Source organism: Electrona antarctica (assembly GCF_951216825.1).
Source record: "Electrona antarctica genome assembly, chromosome: 6".
In the NCBI taxonomy this organism is placed as follows: Eukaryota; Metazoa; Chordata; class Actinopteri; order Myctophiformes; family Myctophidae; genus Electrona; species Electrona antarctica.
This window is the reverse complement of record NC_136811.1, coordinates 30,939,290-30,963,502: the sequence shown is the minus strand read 5'-3', so window position 1 is coordinate 30,963,502 and position 24,213 is coordinate 30,939,290. Positions and strand designations below refer to the sequence as shown.

At 42.4% G+C, this 24,213-nt stretch overlaps 1 protein-coding gene across 5 annotated transcripts in view; it reads right to left on the bottom strand.

Annotated features, from left to right (window-relative positions):
* dennd4b (DENN/MADD domain containing 4B) overlaps positions 1-24,213 on the bottom strand; it is a 48,844-nt gene that overhangs the window by 4,417 nt on the left and 20,214 nt on the right. For 4 of the 5 annotated variants that reach the window (XR_013790214.1, XM_079503479.1, XM_079503480.1 and 1 more), the window contains exons 3-29: positions 21,541-21,796; positions 20,436-20,505; positions 19,950-20,119; positions 19,622-19,863; positions 19,158-19,224; positions 17,476-17,534; positions 15,148-15,292; positions 14,676-14,851; positions 13,883-13,983; positions 12,825-13,040; positions 11,934-12,079; positions 10,529-10,662; positions 10,148-10,268; positions 8,745-8,948; positions 8,347-8,475; positions 7,433-7,577; positions 7,116-7,268; positions 6,101-6,338; positions 5,612-5,903; positions 5,112-5,216; positions 4,768-4,943; positions 4,172-4,331; positions 3,304-3,543; positions 2,339-2,435; positions 2,126-2,164; positions 729-894; positions 50-108 (exon numbers count right to left, since the gene is read on the bottom strand). Coding sequence is in view for 4 of the 5 variants with exons in the window: in XM_079503479.1 (XP_079359605.1) it covers positions 50-108; positions 729-894; positions 2,126-2,164; positions 2,339-2,435; positions 3,304-3,543; positions 4,172-4,331; positions 4,768-4,943; positions 5,112-5,216; positions 5,612-5,903; positions 6,101-6,338; positions 7,116-7,268; positions 7,433-7,577; positions 8,347-8,475; positions 8,745-8,948; positions 10,148-10,268; positions 10,529-10,662; positions 11,934-12,079; positions 12,825-13,040; positions 13,883-13,983; positions 14,676-14,851; positions 15,148-15,292; positions 17,476-17,534; positions 19,158-19,224; positions 19,622-19,863; positions 19,950-20,119; positions 20,436-20,505; positions 21,541-21,796 (4,106 nt within the window). In the remaining variant the exon portion in view is untranslated. The remainder of the gene's footprint in view (positions 1-49; positions 109-728; positions 895-2,125; positions 2,165-2,338; positions 2,436-3,303; positions 3,544-4,171; positions 4,332-4,767; positions 4,944-5,111; positions 5,217-5,611; positions 5,904-6,100; positions 6,339-7,115; positions 7,269-7,432; positions 7,578-8,346; positions 8,476-8,744; positions 8,949-10,147; positions 10,269-10,528; positions 10,663-11,933; positions 12,080-12,824; positions 13,041-13,882; positions 13,984-14,675; positions 14,852-15,147; positions 15,293-17,475; positions 17,535-19,157; positions 19,225-19,621; positions 19,864-19,949; positions 20,120-20,435; positions 20,506-21,540; positions 21,797-24,213) is intronic. The other variant, XM_079503482.1, reaches the window with a different exon arrangement.

The following is a 24,213-nucleotide window of genomic DNA, read 5'->3' as shown; positions in this document are numbered from 1 at the left end:
TCTGTTGTGTAATAATAGCATCAAATCAACTTAATTTGGGTGGTCTTACCAACGTGGTCTTTGCCCATCGCTGCCAGCGTGAGGAAGAGCATCTCTCTGTACAAACTCCTATTAAACACAAGATACTGTAAGCTTCAAAACTCTGTAATCTCATCAGTACATGCAGAGCATGTACAATGAGATGATACTTCATTGTCCATTCATATGGAAATATGTTTTGCATCACATGCTCCATCAATGATTAAAAATGCCCTATGAAGTAGCATAAAGGGCATAACCAGAATAGATACAGTATAATACAAATAATAACATTTAGGAAATAGATAAATAATTAAGTACAGTTAGGAAAATGGATAGTCAACTAACCTAGTACTGTAGCTTTCACTAACTTTAACTTACAATACAATATAGATACTGTATGTATTCCCAACATGGCATGCACAAAATAGAAGTATAATGGCTCTTTTAACCCTCTGTGTTAAACACTTAAACCCTATAAACTTGACATTGGGGGTCCCCCAGGGGCCTGTACTTAGCCCAGACACGGACTCATGTGGTTAACCACTGGACCATAATAACTGTACTTGGACCGCTTTTTTCCATCTACACCAAATCTCTTCACCAAAAATAGTCGATCTACAAGTCGTGAGTTTGTAGATCAGCGTTATTTGGCCAGTGTTCCTCCAAGAATAGGGACAGTAGGATAAGGACTCATGTGGTTCATGTACCTCTGTAACTTGGCCAATGACGGCTGCTTGGCCATAGTGTCCAGGAACAGGGTGATGGCCTTATGCACCTCGTTCATGCCCACCCAGCGCAGCACCTCCTCCAGGAAGGCCAGGGTGAAGGGGTGGTTGTGTCTCCTCCAGCTGTAGTTGCGCATTGGCACACCACCTGCGAAGTGAGAGGAGGACACTGTTTGTTACCGTGAGCCACCCTGCAGCATGAGCAGTGCGGTAGTTTTTTCAATGCAATGTCACTGACTGGTGAAATAACCATGATCCCTGTGGGGAATAAATTAACTTGTGGAACCACTTCGACTCCTAATCCCTTGAATATGAGTAAAAATGTGTTTCTAAAACATTTTAAAGGACACTTATAAAACCCTCAAGGTCCAGAAACATACTGTAGAAGACAGAATATTAAGTAAGTAATAAGTACCCTAGTACCCTAACAGGTAAATATTCTCTTGATGTAACCTGTAACGTTCTCATTACAGGTTAAACTAAAATATATTATCTATATGATACAATACCCACCCACCCCACCAGAAAAAAAAACATCCCACTATAAGAATGTATATTACTGTCAAAAGAATAACCCTTTTGCTAGGGTCACATGATCTTTTTAGAAAAAAGTATTCTTTATTTTAAAAGCTTATTGCCAAATGGTATGGATGAGGTTTTTTTTTCTCAACATTTTGATACAGGATTTGCCTTGTTTACCTTTGCTCATTGTATACTGTACCAACTCTGTAGATGTGTTGATTGCCCCAAAGTCACATGACTCAGCGGGGTGAATTTATTGGCTACTGACAGATTGATGTGATTGGTTGTTCTATCTGTGTGATTGTGTGCGATGTGTAGTATTACATGTGTGGCTCGAATCCTTTGGTTATTTTTATTTAACCTCTATTTAACTAGTAAAAACACATTGAGATAAAGTCTATTTTTCAAGTGGGAACTGGCCAAGAGGCAGAAATAAATTACACTTTGTACTGTACATGACAATTACAAAACAAACAATAATACATCCATGATACACCTCAAAGTACCTATTAAAAATGTGGTTCTCCAATCATCCTGATTATTCCATGCACCTTGTTAATAGGTGAAGTTGTGTTGGATAATCAGTTTCACATACTAAGCAGTCAGTATAGTCGTTATTAATAGGTAAGTTATGTTGGATCATGACTTTCACATGCTAAGCAGTTAGTATTGCTGCTCTAATGAGTTATGCTAAGCACTGTGGAAGTCTGTAATGTTAACTTTTCTTATCAAAGGCAAAGACAGTAAAAAGTCCATTTCAACCCACACAAAGGACACCACGTTGAAACAACAGTGGTCATAGAAAATAAATGTCCACAGGAATTTTACTGCAGTTAAAGCTTTGGTTTGTATCGTACCTGTGGGTGGGTGGATGAGGTGGGGATACAATTCTGACTCTGTGAAAATGAATAGAATCTGTGAAAAGGTTTGCATTCCGCTAAACTAATCTAAATTGTCTTATTTCTTTAACAAATATAACAAATATTGTCCACATGTCATTTTCCTAACACGAGAGAATGAATGATGGTGTTGTGCCACCAGTCTGGGCAGGCCATGGCAGTGTGTCTTACTGTGGATCCTCCAGATCACGTAGAGCGGGGGCCAGTGTTCCATGTCTGGGGCCAGAGTGTCCCACAACATCCTCACTCTCACTGCTGAGTTCTCAGACTGGGGAAATACACAATAGACAGAGATGGAAGTTTCTTACTGGGCTGCTCTATTCATGGATGGGATGTACATGGATTCTATAGTAACTAGGGTCTCCCCCTCTCTCCAGCTCTTTAATAAACAGAAAATACACTTTCAGATCAGGATAACCATTTCATCAGGAGAGAGAACTAACTAACTAATGATTCATGAATGGGTTCTCTCTCCTGATTGGATAAAAATGTATGTTGTATTTGCTAAAGAAATGGAGATGGAGAGATAAAACATATCACTTTCAACCACAAACATATTCTAAGTTCTAACCTATTTAGAAAATATTTTAGAATAACCGTAAAATAAGGTAACAAAAGACAACCTGCTATTTAAAGAGGCTATCTGATACACAGTGAGAAGGGAAGGGAAAGAGAAGCACTGACATTTTTGTGAAATTGTAAATTGCACATCAATTGTCAAAAAATACATCGCTAAAATTGTATTAGATATATTTTATGTTGATTTAACCCATTTTGACCTGAGATCAGATTCAAAAATGTCTTCTAAATCCTGACAGTTTTCTGAAAAAGCTATGTTTCTATGTCAGTCGTTCTTCGATTTTTCAAAAATAGCAGACCTACAAGCTCGTAGCGCGCCACTCGGTGGCGCGCTATGAGCTTGTAGATCTGCTATTTTTCAATAGCTAAAGCATAACATAATGCTAACACCAAAAGGGGTTCCCGCCCAAAATGGGTTAAAACAATTATTCAATTCAATGTTTCACCCCTTTCCCATACCTACTATGCAGCACCATCGAATAAGAAGACATAACATCTACCGTTTCACAATTGAAATGACCATCAGACCCCGAGGTCAAGCCTGGTCCTGGAGTTACCTGTGTGAGCTGGCTGCCCAGGTGCGAGGAGCGCACTAGCTGCAGCAGATTGCTGGGCAAACTCAGGCGCTGGAAGTACCAGACCATGTTCCAGAAGATGATAGAGTGGTTCTCCAGGAGTTGAGCCTGGGCCAGAACTCCCTCCCCCTCATTCTCTAGCAGGCTCTCCAGTTCTTTACGCAGTACCAGGGGGCTCAGGTAGGCCACTGTGATCTGAGGGGGACCACCGACCGATGAACCCTGAAGGGAGAGCAATAAAATGACAGATGGCTGTTAACTGGCAGTCGAACAAAGATTTTTGCCCACGGCCACAGTGACTGGTGCATTGTAAGATTCATCGACTACATTGCAGCTTTCAGTATTTTACCAGCCAAATATATTTTTAGAACAGAATGGCTATTGGCTGAATGCCTGCTAGAGCGGCTGGTACAGAAACCCTACTTTTCCTTTGGCCGATGGAATTTTCCCACGAGTAAGTACAGAGATATGAAAGGGATTTACAAGGAAAATTTCCTCAATGTCCCTGGGGGAGACTATTAACAAGAAGATGGTTAAGATACAGAAACGCAGATGATCTAACCCTCTGGAAACAAAACCCCATAAAGTACTGTCCCCAGATAAAGTTGATTCTTATGATCAATGGATCATAGAGTAGAGATAAATAAATAAATACATTGGAGAAAAACAAAAATGTATATTCTCGTACAGAGGGATTGTAAAAAAAAACCCACCATGAGTCAGAAATAGAAATTTGACTCTAGGCATGCACTCACAATAAAGTACTCATCATCAAGGCTGAGATACATTAAAGCTGGTGTATTGGTGATTATATCTGTATAGATAATGTGTGTGTGTGTGTGTTTAATACCAGAGTATTGCCGCTTCTCTCAGAGTGGCCACTGGTCTCTGAGCTGGAATCTTCACTGACACCATTACAGTTGTATCTCGGGAATGACTCCTCCTGACCACTGGGGGGCCTCACTGCACTCTCCACTTCATCCTCTGTGTTCCAGGTGCCACGCTCCAGACTGAACAGAAAGAGCAGCGATATTCTGAGACAGTAGACTTAAAATGGGATCTAAACTGTAGCCTTATAAGATACAATAATAATAACAAAACAAATATAATAATATTACCAAGATGCAGAGGGAAAAAAAAAAAAATATTCTTCTAAATGTTGCTCAATTTTAATTAATTACCAATTTTCCAGTAACAACACAGGACAGGAGCATAGTCCAATGTCAGTCACTGTGATCACTTAGTCATACCGTGGCTTAGACAGTCATGTAAAGACACGATGGGTGCCAGTGTAGCAGAGTGGCTCACAACCTCAGCCTGATGGCCTAAAAGTCTAATATCTCCCCATTAGTGGTTAAGATGTTGGCTTTCCACGAGGGAGACCTGGGTACGATTCCCGGGCGTTACATCAGGACAGACTTTACAGTAAATAAAATAACATCCTACCTGCTGACAGGACCGAGGTCACAGATCTCAGCACTGAGGAAAGGGACAAAGGAAGAGGAACAGAAAGGACAGGCGGAGTTCAGGTTGGAATCATCAGATGTCCAGCCAGCCATTATCTCCTCGTCATAAACCAGCGACTTACAGGTCCGACACAGAGAGCAGCTGGACATCAACACCTGGGCACAGCAGGGAAGATGAGGTGTGAGAGGTCAACACAGAAAGGAAGCGTGGTCCATGGAAACATGGGCAGGGGAAGGGAGAGAGGATGGAGTCAGAAGGTAAAACGGAGACAGCATTCAGTAATAGTGTATAAAGTATTATTTCACAAGGCTGTCATAATATACCTCTAGCCCTGCCCCCTCTTGGTTGGCATCCCAGGACCTAGGGAGCGGATAGGACACACTGGGTGTGTCAGGCAAGTCGATGTCACTGCCCACAGACAAAGAGCTCTATGAAGAGATTATAACAGATCATATTAATACAGCATACAGGTGGATGGCATCGAGGCACCAACATTTGTGACAGATCAAATCAAAGCATTGCATAGCAGAGCACAGTATACAATACTGGGACAACAGAACTTTCCATAAAAAACTAGTACCCAAACATATTAATTATGTTAAAGTTAATAAAAGTTATTATGTCAAAATATAATTTCCCACTTTCAAACTAAATTCATCAAAACAACAATGCCAACAACACATTAATGCTTGGTTTCAGATAAATAATTTCAGTTAAACCTTTGATCTGTCCAGACTGGACTCTCCAACTACTCTGACAACAGGTGCTGACGCCATAGTACCCACTGACAACAGGTACAGCACTAGTAAATTCCAACATTTACCTCTGAGGTTGCATTGACCAGCCTCTCCTTAGCTCTCAGCAGGGTCTCAGCCACCTGCGCTTTTCGCGATTGCCTCTGTTCCGAAATCCTGCGGCTCCCAAAGCCTCCGCCTCCGCCTCCACCTGGGCGCCTGTCGTCCACGCTGGCAGCCCTACGGACGGACGCGCGGTGTCGAGTGGGAGTAAGGAGCTGCTGAAGCTTCCCCGCGAGGCCTCCTCTGCCGGGGGAGGTCACATTGTTGTAGTTCTCGTCTACTGCCTTGTTGCGTCCCACAGTACTTCGTCCTGGAGGCCTGGGGAGGTCCGAGGTCAAAGGGATACTTAACCAAGATAATTGTGGAGGGAATTTCACATCAGCCCCCAGCTAATGGTACATTTTAGATGTAGTGAAATAATACAATAATAATAATATATGCGTATACATTATAAGTGTATAAATAAGTATAATATAGATATACTGTATATATATATTATACACAGACTCGCTCACCTGCCGTCTCTGTCTCCAGGATGACAGTTGCAGTCAGGGTCTGAGTCGCATGTCTCTGCACAGTCTTTGGAGAAGGTGGACAGACAGACTTGGCTGCGTGGCACCAGCACACCCCCAGGAGGAGCCGGGGGAAGTGTTGAGGTATCTCGCGGCCCCACAGGGGGCTTGCGGGAGGCGGGGTCACTACAACCATTGGTTGTTGCATTACGAAGGACAGTCTTTCTTGAGAGGTCCACTTCTGGGGGCGAGACGGATATAACAATGATACATCTTTAGTGTCTTCAAACTTGGATTACATGCACAATTCTGCAAATAAGTTTGGCCTCAATCTTTCTCCTTGAATGTGAGAACATTTTAGTTCATTCAAAACTTCTTAAAGATTTTTTATCTGGAGACAGACACTCCTTTTCGAACAGAGAGATCTTTCAAAGAACAGGAGCCCTTTCATTGTTCAAGGTCTCTCACGAGAAACAGCACGTGAAGCCATTTCTTCGTTTTTAAACAAGTGGAAATGTTCATCTATATAGGAAAATTGACAGTGAAAACAGAGGATTCAGAATGCAAGAGAAATATGCATTCATCCTACCCAGTCTGCTGATTGCACTATGAGGAGTTCAGCGCCATAATGCTCCTCACTACAATTCTCAATCATGCTTGACTTTAACTTTCAACATGGATAAAAGTACAGTATAGTAAGCATTAACAGGTAACATTATAGCCTGTGGGACTGCCAGTTGCAGTTAGATATTGTAAATCATTTGCAAACTAATATGCCAGGCCAGATATTATTGCTGATCAGCCAGTTCTGGCGAAAAGTTTAATGTTTTTTCAGGATGAGCTACAAACTATACTAAATTATGATGAAGTCTTAAATTTAAATTAAATTTGAAAACAGGATTAAGGAGTATTTGACCATTGAATGCCTGTTATTGAACACTGCTAAATCACTTTGTACTTTTGCTTTTATAAATTGTACTTTTGCTTTTATAAATGATCCTGTAGGTGTGCAACTTACTGTCAGTGGAGGCCTTCATGCTGCTCAGACTGTTGCTCTTCATTAGAGGGCTAGTCAGTGATTCGTGGCTAGAGCTTTCACTCAGCCCACTCCAACTAGACTGGCGAATCAAATTTGAATGAGGACGAGGCCTCTGATGACAGTCTGTGACATCTTTGTGAAAGAACCAAAAAACGGAGGAATGAAGACCCTTTAGAGCCAGACTTGATATGTTGTGCATTTCTGATAGGCTGACTCAAGAATACATACTTATGAACTATGACTCCCCAATTTATTTTCATAATTTACAATTTAGGCATTTAAATAATGATACTGACCTGTCCGTGACCCCACTGAGCCACTTTTCTGCCGGCGTTTGATTGGTTGTCTGAACTGGGCCACGGCTAATAGGACGTTCCGTAACTTAGCCCAAAGGAGACGACCGCCCTGATTGGTGGAGGGCCATTTACTCTCCAGCACTGCCTGAGGAGAGAAATATCTAATTATATCACAGTATAAATGACCAAGTAAGGCAAAATCCCTTCTTCTATGGTTTGTATGGGGCAGCAGTGGATCAGGGAGTGGCCAGTAGAGCGGCCGGATGGGAACCGCAAAGGTTCCCAGTTCGATCCCGGGCTCCCTCAGAGTTAGTGTCGAATTGTCCTTGAGCAAGACACTGAACCCCTAATTGCTCCCAATGTGCAGATTGTGCCTTGCATGGTTTCCTCTGCCATTGGTGTATGAATTTTATCATTTACCGGTATATAAATGACTGTTGGGTGTACTGAGGTTGTTTGTTCTCCACTTTCTTTCTTACTTATTCTGCACTTTCTACATTTTGTAAAAAAAAACAAAAAACTCTTTTTGAACCATGCTCTTTATAATTTTGTAAGACAATATTTGTGTAGCAAGAGACCCGGCCGTAACTCACTCAAGGCAGTGGGTTGTCTACCAGTCTGCCGAGCTGGAGAGCAGGCTTTGATTCCAGCTTGATGTGCTACTGCTAAGTGCTACATTTGGTTTTGTCAGACAATACATTATTTCTCTTTGTTCAGTATTAGCCACTTTCAAAATGGCATCCATATTTTTGGCATCTCATTGTAGATTTGCTACTTTCACTATTCGTCATACCACAAAGTATAAGTGCTTAATAACCCTGTGACAGAGACACAGTACAGTGTTTGCTCTTTAGACACAATGTGTAGGATAATAAACACCACTGCAGCCTAAGAACAAAGGTGCACTTTTTCACCTTGTTGTAATAGCCATAAGTGATGGTGTTGGGTGTGATCCCTGCTTTCTTCATCTCCAATAAGACTCTGACGGCAAGGATAGGCTGTCCATACTGACCACACAGCTGCATCAGGATCCGGTAGCACACCTGCATGGACAGAAACAGAGAGACAGGTGTTTGTGAAATCTCAACCTTTGCACGTGTACCTTTGTGTCTATCTAATGGTACAGACTGCATCTTCACCTAACACAGAAACAGAGCAGGATCTAAAGCTTCAACCCGTAACTTCTTTTCACGGTTGATGTTCGTGAGCATTTCGAACACTCACCAAACAGAATAATTAGAGCTGGACTTAATTAAATGGGCTTAGTTCAAATTCTGCATGAGTTTTCATATTTACGGCATGAAGTGCTCACCTCATCAGGCAGCACCACCTTGCGGGTCTCCATGTGTTTAAGCACGTCGTAGGCCGTGTGCAGGGCGCGCACCTTGGCGCTCTCTGCACGCACAAAGGTTGGCAGGTAGATGAACCAGAGTCCATAGCAGTGGCCCAGCAGGCATTTGGACCACATCTCTGTATTCATGTATGTCTGAGCCCGTTTCTGAGCCACTTTAATCTCCTAAACAATAACAGAGATACAGTGACAGAGATAGTTGATGAAAACATTATGTATTTTTCCCAAAAGAGAATTATACAGCATGTAAAAAGTAAGGGTCAAATTTAGAATGATAGACAATATATACAGCATGTATACTATCTATCTGTCTATCCAGCCATCATTTATAAATTCCAGGAATCTCTGTATTTGTCTGTATGTGTATCTCACAATCGGCTTTGCTGAACTCTACCAAGTTGGTGTGTCATACAAAAAGGTGATTTGTTCTATTTCTCAAGGTTATATATCTAACCTTGTTTGTATGTTTGGGGGGAAATTACATTCATCATTCATTATGTCTTAACACATTGCGTAAAATCTTAAGAGCATGTCATTTTACCATTCACGGTTCAACTATGCTTTAAGAAGTAACACAATTGATTGACAATTTAATCCGGAGCAAAATGATTCAAATACAAATGATCACTACAATCACAGCTTTGGGATGAAAACCATGAAATCAGAAATGCTCAGTGTGAGAAACTGAGAAACCCCTCACAATGTTTTCAGAATCTTAAACGTGTTTCCTCCCCAAAAAGAAGGATCTGATCAAACTGACGTGTTTGGTGTATGCGCCCAAACCTTTCAATATTGAATGAACAAATATTAATATTAATGTACAATAGCACCAGTGACAGTAAAGGCAACCCTCGTCCCTTATTCATAGGGATAAACTGGGTCAGAATCTTCACTCACTGAAACCACAAAGAGAAGCTTAGTGATTAGCATCTTGCAAAATAGACTGCTTTCAAAATTGCAAAATAATTATGCAATATTACAGGAAAGTGCTGTTGTATATCAGCCCAGCTGTGATTTGGTCGTTAGGCAGGAAGATAATCTGCGTGCCTAACGGCCTGTGGCAGTCAATGTATAATGATTATTGTAACACCAACATCGGAGTGATAAAGTACTCTCATACTCTATATGAGCTCTCTTGAAATGCCTCTTGTCCAATTAAATTACTTGGTCAGAACGAATTCTTTCATAATGTTTAATATAACAGAAGATTAACCGTGCATATATTTGCAGTGATATAATGTGATGGACCGACCCACAATATCTGGGTTATGTGCCATTTTCAACAAAGTTGATGGTTAATTGCCAAGACCAATTCAATCGTTAGGAGTGAAGAAACCAGAAGTAATGCCAGAATGGTATTGTACCTGTTTGGTGCGTCGTGGTGCAGGGCTGCTGGGTGCACTGCCTTTGGTGGGGACACTGACACGGAGCTGGTCCATGGGACGCTCAAAGAGATCCACCCTCAAAATGGGGAAGGTCTCATAGCTGGACAGACACAAGGGAAACACTTTATTTCAAGTGTTTGTTTCCATTTGAGGCCAATAGGGATTTGATTTGGGGTTACAGGACAGTCTCTATAAAGTTTAATTATACTCAAAAACTGTCGATGTGACTAGCGACAGTTGAAATGACGACATTGTTGTCATACAACATTGTTGTGCAACAACATATCAATTAAGCTTAAGCACCAGGGGACCCGTGCGTGCGTGCGTGCGTGCGTGCGTGCGTGCGTGCGTGCGTCTTACCTGTAGTGAGCAGGGCACTCTGATCCATCAGGCTCCTGGGGCTCTTCGGGGGGCATGATGAAGACTGTATGTTCTCCCCCGTAGGTCTCATCCAGGTCTATCAGCCTCACATCCTCTGGCTTCTCCACATCCACCTGCATGGTAACAGACACACAGACCAAACAAGACAGATCAGCTGTTAAAGTAATAGTAGTAGACCACAGCTGACTTTTAGCCTCTTTTTGAGAGAAATGACAGTAAATCAAGTCACTTCGTGTTGGCTTACGGCTCTGCTGTTTTAGCTTTCTATTATCAGGGAAGTTATCTGAGGACCTTTAATATTTTTAGTAGTAGTGGAGATTGACAGGAAACGGGGAGAGAGAGACGGGGAGTGACATGCAGCAAAGGTCGTCGGGATCGGAATGTGAACCCACGACTGTCAGGCCGCATTAGAGTCTATATATGAGGTATGCCCCTGGACCTTGAATTGCAAACACTTACATTTTTGGCACTGTTGAATTTGTATGAAAGGATCTTACATGACCATTTTAAGTACCTTTAAGTATGTCAGACTGACTGTGGAGAGTGAGGCTGGTTCTTACCTTTAAGTATGTCAGACTGACTGTGGAGAGTGAGGCTGGTTCTTACCTTTAAGTATGTCAGACTGACTGTGGAGAGTGAGGCTGGTTCTTACCTGTATGTCAGACTGACTGTGGAGAGTGAGGCTGGTTCTTACCTTTAAGTATGGCAGACTGACTGTGGAGAGTGAGGCTGGTTCTTACCTTTAAGTATGTCAGACTGACTGTGGAGAGTGAGGCTGGTTAAGTATGTCAGACTGACTGTGGAGAGTGAGGCTGGTTCTTACCTTTAAGTATGTCAGACTGACTGTGGAGAGTGAGGCTGGTTCAGTATGTCAGACTGACTGTGGAGAGTGAGGCTGGTTCTTACCTTTAAGTATGTCAGACTGACTGTGGAGAGTGAGGCTGGTTTAAGTATGTCAGACTGACTGTGGAGAGTGAGGCTGGTTTAAGTATGTCAGACTGACTGTGGAGAGTGAGGCTGGTTCTTAAGTATGTCAGACTGACTGTGGAGAGTGAGGCTGGTTCAGTATGTCAGACTGACTGTGGAGAGTGAGGCTGGTTCTTACCTGTATGTCAGACTGACTGTGGAGAGTGAGGCTGGTTCTTACCTTTAAGTATGTCAGACTGACTGTGGAGAGTGAGGCTGGTTCTTACCTGTATGTCAGACTGACTGTGGAGAGTGAGGCTGGTTCTTACCTTTAAGTATGTCACACTGACTGTGGAGAGTGAGGCTGGTTCTTACCTTTAAGTATGTCAGACTGACTGTGGAGAGTGAGGCTGGTCAGACTGACTGTGGAGAGTGAGGCTGGTTCTTACTGACTGTGGAGAGTGAGGCTGGTTCTTACCTTTTGGACACATTCGTCAAAGAACTCCAGGCAGGCGTGGCGGTCACTGACGAAGGAACACTCCTCGATGAACTGAGTGAACATCTGGGTCCGGGTCAGCTGGTTGTAGAACTTCTGGTGTGTCCGCTCCCGGGACTTCAGGAAGCCTGCAGGAGAAACAGACAATGACACACAGACCCCACAGAAAAAATATTAAACTATAATTTGAGTGATATTGACTTAGAATTTGATAATACAAGTACAGTAGGTGTGATTGGGCCCCTTGAGACAAATGTAGCACTCAAACAAAAATAAATGAATGTGGGCATAATGTAACGTATGTATGCCCATTGTAGCTCCAAGCCAGAGGCACCATGGAGAAATAGGAATAAATCACCACTGCTGCTGCATCATTGTAATGTGTATGTCTGTCGGGGCTAATCTCTCAAACCACTGTACAGATCAGTTGTGTGCATGCATTGCTGCCAGTAGGACAAGGATGGTTTTGTTTTGTTTCCACATAGTGTATATTTTGGGAAATATTTAACTTAACTTTAAATGGAAGGATGTTTGATCAGCTCAAGACAATTACACTCATAGACAAGACCCATTTCTAGACAGAGCCACATCACAACATTGTTGTGAGCTTGTAGATCATCTATTTTCACTACTACTTAAACATTTGTTTTCTAATTCATGGACTTTTAGATTTTTCTCGCATTTCTTCATGAAATTTCAGGGGGAAAAAAACATTGAATTTGTTTTTTAATTCATGAAAATTGTTGCTTTTTTGGGAATTTTTAATAAAAATTAAAAACAAAATGTAGTAAACAAAAAGAATGAAGGGACCCATGCACTGTTTGGGAACCAGTGTTTTAGATGTACTGGATTCCCTCAATGCATCCTACTGACCCTGCAGGTTGAACAGTGAGCTGCAGTCGGTGGTCCTGTCAGAAGGGGCCTGGGTGATGGGCAGCAGGTAGGTGCGGTAGCCCTTCAGCAGGCTGCTCATGAAGCGGAGGAACGCCTCCTGGATCTCCAGCTCTAGCTGCTTCTGGCGGCCATAGATCTGGTCGTAGTCCGTCAGCAGGAACTCCAGGGTGGCCTCTTCCTGACCGGGAGTACAGACTGGGGGGACAGGGGGAGAGGGGGCAGAGCACAGAGGGATGGAAGTGGGGAGGTTGAGAAGATGTGGCAAATAATCAATAAAATCAATTGGCATGTCACTGCTGGCGGGCAGACATCTTGTATGTGTCCAAGATCATTACTTTTCAGGAAACGGAAACCTGTGTTCCAATGGATCCAATGTATTTACTTTTCACAGATTAAATATTTACCACTTTCAACATGCTGTCCCTTTTTTGAAAACTTTCAAAGAATTTCACAATTAACAATAACAGTGAACATACAGTAGCAGATACTGTAAGCTCACAATACATTCCATTGTGATGAGTTGTGAGCTTAGTTGTAGATGGCTGCTTTTTCACAACACTGTCATACAAAATAGGGTATTTATTTATGAATATAAAAAGCTCAAATACTAGGTTAATCCCCGACTGTGACGGTGTCTGCGTGTTTGATTGATTGAAAAATGTATTTATCAGTTTGCAGAATTACAGTACATTTCAAGCACAAACTCAATACAAAGGCTGTTAACTGTGAGTGGACGACCCAATTAAGCATTACACTTGTTTCCAATAGGGTCCACAATGTTCAATTCATCAAAAACATTTAGAGACGTACAAATAGACACTTCTATATAGACAAAGGACAGAACAGGAATTCGTCATAAAGGAGGTAAAAAGGGAAAAGAAACATATACAGTGAGGGAAAAAAAAGGGGTGGGCGGTGGGGGGGATTCACGTTCAGCTCCGTTCATTTGTTTGTTTTCCTTGGAGGAGCTGCGTGAGCTGCGTGTGCGTGTGTACTGATGGTGTTTTTCTGATAAGACAGTGTGAAGTGTCACTCACTCTTCTCCAGGGTCTTGTGGAGGTTGGTTAGGGAATTGAACAGGATTTTGCCATGCCTCCTGGGTAAAGATCGCCATGTCAACGGCTTCTTGTCCTCCAATCTGAGAGATAAAGAATCAATTGCTATTTAATTGTGTGTGACACGTTTGACAATATTAAACTATATAGTGCATCTGTCAACTGCTGCAGTCTATTCAGTTAAATTCTTGAACTACGTCCAGCATTAAGTGACACGCGCGCACGCACGCACGCATGCACGCACGCACGCATGCACGCACGCCCAACAACTGCACTAAAATATCCTTCAAGCATCTGAATGCATGTCATCATAATGTGTTACGATTACACAGTATGACATGACAGTAAAATTTGGCCGTTTGAATTATGCAGAAGTAGGAACAGGCATTTTATCAAAATCTGTGGTCGGCAAAATGTATCCTATTGTACTTAGTTGTATTGGCCCATTACTGCATTATGATATAAAAGGAACCACTACTACCTCCTCAGATGCAGAACCTATTTGAACCTTGAGGCCACTAGACCTCTGTTCCAGGGTAGTGGTGCAACAGTTAATCAAAGTAATCAATTTAACGTAACATTTAAAATGAAAATCCCTTTGGGGTGATGTTGCATTATATATAAAAAATACTGAACTGATAAAATAACACTTAACAGTTTTTTTTTAATATAAAAACCAAAACCAAAATGCAGTTCTCAATTATTCGATTAATAAAAAGTAATTGATAGAATAAATCGCTAAGAAAATAATCAAAGGTGCAACCGCAGTACTCACTGAAAGATAGTGTTGGTGTCCAGGTCAACACACACCACATCGGTCGGGGGGTCGTGCAGGTCAAAGTAGCTGGAGTGGATGCCCACGATGAAGGGCATGGGGGCCAGCAGCACGTCAGCCAGCTGCAGGGGACACAGGGGGATGTAGGGGCAGGGCCAGCGCAGGGGGAAGGTCATCTGCAGGGGGAGGGAGTTGGATAATGACATCAACAACAGCCCATTATAAATAATTGTTACTGATATCATTGAGAGCATGGGGGGGGGGGGGGGGGGGATTAGCCACAAGTAGCCGATCTACAAGCTCAACGCAACGCAACACACAGCTGATTTTACTGTGTGCGAGTGAGTTCAGTATCCTTACAATGTCCAAAACCAAAACAAAATACCTAACTGGAAAGTCCTTTAAATTGTGATTCATTGTATTTTCACTTGGCATAAACAGAAGCAATCTCAGCTTGTGAAAAGAGTCTTACAGAAACCAGCGCCTCGCTGACAGAGGTGATGACATCGGGTCTGAGCGAGTGTAGCAGGAGTTTGTATTCAGTGAGCACGGCGAGCAGCAGCGTACAGGCGTTCTCTGGACCCAGGTTCTGGAGGAGCTTCAGGAAACTGGCACCGCTGTGAGGAAGGAAACCAAATGTGATGATTCCTCAAACTTTGCACTTAACTCTACAATTTATTCTATGTTAGCAAAAACCTTTTTTTAGGTCACGTTTATCCATTAACTGTTGTTTGACTGGCAGCATTCTGGACAAAATGCCTATGTGTATAAATATGGTTGTTTATTCAAGAAGATGAATTAATGCGTTACTTCAGCAATACTGTGAAAACATAACTTGTCACAACATGTTGTGAGCACAAGAACTGTTTGCGTATGAATGTATGTGTAATTATGCTCTTGTAGGGTTGAATAATGAATGAAATCTATTAGAGCAGTTGCAGAAGAATCTGGCTCTGTACTTATGGAGCTCAGGTACTTATGGAGCTCCCCAACTAGGTTAATAATTGATATGCTTACATACGCTGGAATCTCTCTGATCCTAATCAATTCAGATCGAAATGCCCCTGCCCTGAATAATCCCTCAGGAGTGATTCTGGGGCCATTTTCCCACCACATACCAAAACGATACCTGCAACATTTCTGCGGCAATTACCAAATCCCTGTACGGTTTAAGTGGTTAAAATTGTGAAATGCAAGGTGCTTGGGTGGCGCAGTGGTAAAGTCCCTGCCCACATCCATGGAGGTTGTGGGTTCGAATTCAATACACCATGGTGCATCCGGCGTTGTCAGCTGACAAAGAACTCAATTGGCCCGTATTCGGGGGAGGGAAGCCGGCGGGTAGGGTAATATTCGTCACTGCATGTAATCATACTGGCTGGGTTGGTACCTATATGAGCAGGGAGTGTTGGCCGGGAGGAGTAGGACGAATGCTCTACGTCAGGGGTGCCCAAAAGGTAGATCGTGATCTACCAGTAGATCACAAAGGCTGTGCAGGTAGACCACATGACATGCCCCTGGCCTAAAATAGAAATAATTTAAATGAAATTTAAAAAACCCCACAATGCAATACTTTGTTTTCGACAAACTACGAGCGCCACGTGCTGAAATTTAAAGTGTACAGTATGTACACCACCACCACAAAATCTGGATTGTTATACCGCAGCAGCCTTGCATCTTTATTGTCGGCATGTCTTAAAAATAGGGGAACATTCTGCAAAAAACAACATTAATTTACCTATTTTCACTATTATGCATGATTTAAGTGGTTAATGGAAGCCAGTCATCCAAAATGGAACAACAAGAAACCGGCATTGAAGGAAATGAAGGACACATGAAGTGCAACTATGCAAATATTAATATTCCATTACGGGCGTTGTGTTGTCTGCACCATTCAGAATAACAAAGCATTCCAGTCTTGCAAACCGTACGTTATTCAAATCTTTATTCAAAGTGAGTGGCATATTCAAAGAGGGTGTACACTCACGCACACACACTAACTGATCTAACCTAAGCCCTAATGGATAGATGTAGATGTTAAACCTAACCCTAAGCATAAAAACTTGGGGACACCAATTTGTGTGTTCATATTTGACATGCACTCTGGCCTGTGTAAGGTACACTAAGGTACACACACACACACACACACACACACACACACACACACACACACACACACACACACACACACACACACACACACACACACACACACACACACACACACACACACACACACACACACACACACACACACACACACACACACACACACACACACACACACACACACACACACACACACACACACACACACACACACACACACACACACACACTCCAAAGCCCCCACAGGTAGATTTTTAAACTATTTTCAGCAATGGGATAATATAATTTTTGGTGGGTAGATCTTGTTGAGCTGGTCATTTAGCAAGTAGCTCTCAAGTCAAAAAAGTGTGGGCACCCCTGCTCTACGTCCTCCCAGTGGGGGCTCCTCACTGGCAGGTGAGTCAGTATGATACAACAGCATTGACAACACAGAAATGTGAGTGGGGAGTAATCGATTGGAACAACGACTAAATTGGAGAGAAAAAGGGGCTATAAAATAATTGGCTACTCTAAATTGTGAAATGCTGTCAAAAACATGGTTCTTGATTTGCAATTACCAATGCATAGCGAAAGACAGTCATATCAGATTCAGCATATTATTGAACATATGATCACAGGTTGACTAGAAGCCTATGGAGTCAATATTGACGCAAGAAGTGATCCCAAATGATCCACATAGACTGGTGTCACTAACCTCAGTGGTAGAGGAGAGGAGACAGGCTGACAGAGAACCAGGTTGTCATATGGGGAGAGCTAGAAGAGGAGGAAGAGAAGGAGTCAGTATGAAACACACACACACACACACGTTTGTATTACTATACTTGTGAGGACATCAACACTTTAGGGTGGCATTGAAAATAGCAATCTACAAACTCAAAGCTTGTAAATTGGCTATTTTTCAGTGTGTGACATCAGCACAAAACTATGTATAAAATAGGGCCTAACCCTAATTGAAAAACTAACTCCCCAATCATAACCATAAAACAACCATTTATTGCACACACACACACACACACACACACACACACACACACACACACACACACACACACACACACACACACACACACACACACACACACACACACACACACACACACACACACACACACACACACACACACACACACAGGTCAGAAGAAAAATCTATTCACCCATGCATTGATTACAGTGACTGATTTAAAGCACTGTGTGTAGAATCACAGTTGAAGATCCCCCATTAAAGATGTAACACACCGATCATTTCTACTTCCTATTGCAAAGATTATGTCCACAATAGTGAAATGACAGCACAGGGCTGTGTTACCCATTTCAGGCTGCAACACCCCATTTATTTCCTGTTGAGGGAGGAAGTGGAGCATTTAAGTACGTAGTACAGTACCACATTGTCTTCTTTGACTAGGCTGCGGGTAAACTAGTGACAAAACGATTGTTTGCATTACTACCTACTACCTTTTTCCTGCACCATTGCGAAAAGGCGTTAGTTGCAAAAGAAATGTACACAGTCCAGACAACAGATGTGAAAATACATGAAATATAAAACAAACAATGTATATTCACATCTTTTGTCTTCACTGTGGCCTTTACAGTATCCTTATAGGCTACTGGAAACCTAGCCTGGAACTCACCTATGCTTTTTATGGCATAGGCAGCTCCCGGCAGGATCCGCCGGGAGAAACTATGCGCAGCTGCGCGACATGAGACTAATTACTTAGAGCGACAGAGAGAGAGGAGTGTGTGTGTGTGTGTACATGTGTGCGTGTGTCAATTTAACAAAGGTGCAGACGATCAGAAATCAGCAGAGAGTGAGAGATGTTTGCGCTACTCTATGCCGAATTGAAGTGGACTCGGTCCCAGACTTTTTTTTCCTCCCTGGAAATAAAAACGTCTGGGTTTCCGAGGCTACTGGAAACCAAACATCCAAGTGGGTGATCACACCATTGTTAGAAACGCATCGCCAGCCAAAAATATATACATGATTTCTTCCCATATGATATGGCGCGCCTGGTGTGCGGTCCTTCCTGTTTTAATGACAGTATGTGGTCGGAAGTAGGAACCATGTGAAAAAGGCAAATACAGACAAAAAATATTACTCAATGTCTGGTTTAATCAATTTCTTCCCTGTGATTCATCATGACCCTGTTATGCACACAGGCCCCCTCCATAGCCACACCATGCTGTTTTGCCTGATGCACTCACTGTTTTGCCAAGTCAGGTTGTTTTTGTGTGTCTGTGCCTGTGGCAACGCGTTTCGGTGTGATCACCCTCTAAGAGTTTCAACTTTTCCTACCGTGTCTCGTCAGTCAGGATGAAAGCATCACCTACAGTAAATGTTTTTTAATTGGACAAGTGGAAGGTCAGTGCTGTGGTCAGTACCTGCACGAGGATGCGAGGCCGCTGCGGGGAGGGGAACGGGACGTTGTGCATGAAGCTGGAGATGTGTCTGGATAGACAGAGAGATTTGGAATTAACAAAACATGTCAATCATAATATGCTTAATCCAAAAGGCCAGGACATATTTGTCAGGGCCTGGATAATTCATGATATACTGTACTATGTATGTTGTATAGAGGTACAAGAATAAAAATACCGGTATGCCTTCTTTGATTATTCAACAGGATATTGTTTCCTGCTCACCAAATTACCTTTTCATTGATTGATTGAATGAAAACAGTTTGCAAATAGTGCAGTGGTACGATTTTACAATGATGCCAAAAGGATAACACAAAAAGCCTTAGGGGCTTGTTTTCATTGTGGTCCTGTGTATTCATCTCACTAAAATCAATAATACATTCTTCCCAGTCTCCATATAATGTGGCAGCATAGATAGAGCTACTGACTTCTCTAGGGGCAGCACGTGGGGTCCAGAGATGGAGTAGCGGTAGACGAAGGTGAGGAACTTCTGGAAGACGGTGAAGAAGGGCCAGTGAGAGAGGACACAGATGCTCTTCTTGACCTGCAGGGTGCGGTTAGTGATGGGCCGTCGGTCCACCACGCTGAGCAGGCCCAGGCGAATGCTCTGCCTTTCAGACAGACCCTCCCTGGGGAAGGCCTCATAGAACTGGATGGCTGCTCCGTACACCTGAGGGACAAAACCAGTAGGATGTAGGATGGATGCTAAAAGCCAATAGGGGTGCAACATGGGGGGGGTTAACCTCGTGAACCCACCTTTTCCCCCAAGGCAGAGGTAAAGACGAAGGTAGAGAAGACAGGCAGCTGGTACTTGGTGTTGAGAGGCCAGCTCTCCACGGTGACACCCATGGGCAGACAGAAGACTGGCACCGACTCTGGCAAGGGAAACGACTCCGAGTCCTCCTCCGGATACCGACTTAATAGATCTACACGCACACACGCACGCGCACACACACACACACACGCACACGCACACGCACACGCACACACACACACACACACACACACACACACACACACACACACACAGCAAAAGGGACAGTCAATTTAAATCATATATAGAATGACCCACAAATCACACATAGATACATGTACAGTATAGATTTGCAAATGGGTGTGCTAAAGATACATCATTCAATATTTATTGCTGTTAACCAAATCCTGAAGGCACACAATAATATTCTGCATAATGGGAAGATGTACTACAATTATGAATGTGCATCAGTTGGCATCCGTACTCACCTGCCTTATAGACGAGGGCATTAGCTTTAGCCACAGCTCTCTTATAACACAAGTATAAAGCTGGTCCCCACTGTTAACACAACACAACACAACACAATAAATCATCTGGTCTGTGTTTTCTAACTATTGTTTTACCATTGCAACTTAACCACTTTCAACCTGGTGTCCATTTTTTGGTGGCAATGGCATTATAGAATTCACCGTCTGCACTTGCAATACGAACTTTATTGGCAACGTTTCGGTCAAAGACCTTCTTCAGGCATCTGATGCCTGAAGGTCTTTGACCGAAACGGTGCGGGTCTTTGTGCACTTTATCTGCATTGTTCTGAATACATTGAGCCCTGCCTACGCACCCGCCTCAGAGCATACAGGTGTGCATAAGACTTTGTTGCCTATTATAGAATTCACAAAATCTCAAACATCTGTTTAAAATAGCAACAATAGCAGTTGTTGCTATTTTACAAGCTCACAATGCATCATACGTGGAAGAATATAACTGGGCTTAAGTAGTTAATGTTTCATCACACCAGGGCCAATAGCATCATTGTACAGACAACAGAAATGTGTCATCTGAGACCAGGGATCTAAAAGGCCTGAAAATGAAAAATGAGAGGAGACAACGCAGAAGACGACGACGAGAAGAAAATATGTGCAGATGAGAAATGTGATTGAAAATACACTGAGGATGTGGTGAGTATGATAGGATAGCACAGACAATGTATGAAAGTTATTGAATGGGAGAGGAGGGAATAGAGGGAGCACAAGACAGAGAGGGCAAAAGCTGGCAAAAGGTCAGTCTTACTCTAGCAAGCAAGTCAAAACAAAACATTATGGAAAAAACACTAAAGTGCCGTTCGACTGAGCACTATAATTAAAAATATTTCTTTAAATACAATGGTGAATGATATAGTTACAGTATAGTCATCGTTATAGTGTTCAGTGTGAATGGCGCTTTATCCTCTAATGACATGAACAACAAACCAAACAATGCTGTGATGAAAATTAAATGTTGTGATAAAACATTAAAAGCATAGAGAAATATTGCACATTGCAAATATTGACTTCACAACAACTCAAACACACACAAATTAGAAGAACATCTCACCATGCCCGTGTTGAGGTTCTTGTCCACACGACAGAAGGTGTGGGGGGCCACCTCGCCCTTGCTGGGTAGCAGCAATGAGATGTCCGTGACCCCCAGTGTGTGTAGGGCCTGGGAGTCCGGGGCACGCCGATAGGTCAGGTAGACACGGTGGGCAGCGGGACCCCCTCCGGTGCTCAAACTGGCTGAGCGGCTGTAGGGCGTGGTCTCAATGACATACCAGCCCTGCTTCAGTAGCTCCTTACCCTCATACAGCACCCTGGTGGGGGGAGGGGGGGGGGGGGGGGTTGATTAACATTCTGTAACTACATCACCTCTTTTAGCTAATCTGTCAGTGCATACATTGTATCTACTGTATGCCAGGCTCATTCCTCATCCAATCTACCCATCATCTGTAAACATACTCAGTTTTTGCAATACCTGTATTGTATGGTATTTCCCCTGTACATGAAACCACGTGCAGGGGAAAGGGGCAGAATGTGTGAGTGCACACACATGTGAGTGTATGTGTGAATGTAGGAATAAACATGAATAATAATGCCCCCCGCCATGCTGAGAACAACCTGACCGAGCCTTCTAAGTGACTACAAGACTCCACCTGCCTATACTTTATTTAACTGGATTGAGTTACTCACAAAGGGTTTCCAGGGATTCTAGAACATAATATTTTATTTGATAATCAAAAAGGCATTTACAGTTACAGATAGCCTCTCAGTCAGTAACACTATAAGCAGGGTAAATTGCACTACATTACCCCTGAAAGCACTTTGGATCGACTTGGGAAGCGACTACGTTATCGCATGAAAAGGTGTCAGGTTACACTGTATGTTGGGAGGAGCATGGCTGCTATAACACTGCCTCATTTAATCAGGTTCTCACATGTTCAGAGATTATACTAATATGATGAGATAGATGTTAGGATAAGATTCCTATAGTCAGTTCTCAGCCTATTTATAAGCTTAAGCTACAAGAGTGTACAGTATGATGGTTGATGATAGTATTAACTGTAGGAAAAAAACTTTCGCACACCTACAGTTGGCCATCGATATTGTCATTTTCTTTTTGCTGAGGTTTGCGTGATCTGCGCAAAAGGACAGTTAACCCATTTTGGGCGGGAACCCCTTTTGGTGTTTGCGAACGCAGTGAGCATTTACTATGAGACCCAGCAGATCATGTCTGTCTGTCTGTCTGTCTGTGTGTCACGCTGTAACACCACCCACCCACCACCAGAGGGCGCAGCTGTATCACACACAAAAACACACACACACACACACATGCACGCACACACACACACGCAAGAACGCACGCACGCACACACACACACAAAACTTAACTTAAAAAAAACTTAACTTCAAAAAAACTTAACTTAAAAAAATCTTAAAAAAGGAAAAACTAAAAAACCTTAAAAAACTACGTAATTTATTCTAATTGTTGTTTTTGCAATTTACGAGCTGCGTTCGCTTCCCGCGTTCGCGCGTCTTGTTTAAACATTGTTATAATTTAGCTATTGAAAAATAGCAGATCTACAAGCTCATAGCGCGCCACCGAGTGGCGCGCACAGGTGCGTAGGCCAGTGGACATCAATGAAAGGAATAGAATGCACCCGCACACTGTATATTTGCTCAGTACAAGAGTATTTTTCTTTTTAATGCAACGTTTCGGTCCCTCCGGACCTTCTTCATGCCTGAAGAGAAAAATTTAGAGAAAAATACTCTTGTACTGAGCAAATATACAGTGTGCGGGTGCATTCTATTCCTTCCATTGATGATAGTATTAGAAATCCATTCTTAGTGAGCATAATGTATACAGTAGCTGTTGAATATAACCATAGCAGTCAGAGGCAACGTGAATCCTCTGAAGGGAACGAGGAGTGTCCAGCACTGTTCTCTTCCATAGCAGCATTATATAATCCAATATTATGTAAGTTCAAACCTCTATTATGCATTGCATGAACTCAACACACTGGGACTGTTTTGTGTGTTTTATATCCAGCATATTGACTGACTTCTGAGCTGGCAATATTATAAAGAGAAGATTACATTTGCACACATGCAAAAGGCAAACATATTATGCACGCAGATTTAAAACAAACATGCATATAACATAACATACATACGCTCTAGTCTACTATGTAAAATAATGTGGAACAGAACTGGATAGTACACTATACATCGATAAAAGAGGCAAGCAGTATTTGTCTGAGATTCTTATACGTGCAGAACAAGCCACTAAATAAAACCAATGATTAAAAGTATAAAAATGACAGTGTTGAACAGCTTTCTTCCATTAAAGACGTAACCATATAACATGTACAGAGCAGCATGCAGACATTAAGACGTGACGGTCTGTCTCTCTCTCATTCTGTGCATGACTGACACAACGGGAAGGCTTTGTTATGTGTGTGACAAGCTAGCTACTGTACCAGCAGGCCCAATGGTGATGATGACACAATAATACACAGTCAGAGACATTCTAGTTCACATTGGCCAAATGCCCGTGCTGCTTTTGCTCATTACCAGTTATATAAATTAACCTAGTTTTTGTTTTAATATATTTACGTCATCTTGTCCCTAACACAAACATTAAATGCCATTAACAATAAACAGAATTTAATGTTTGTTTTGTCACGGTTTGTTTTACATCACCTAATCAACATGAGTTAGACTTTAATATATT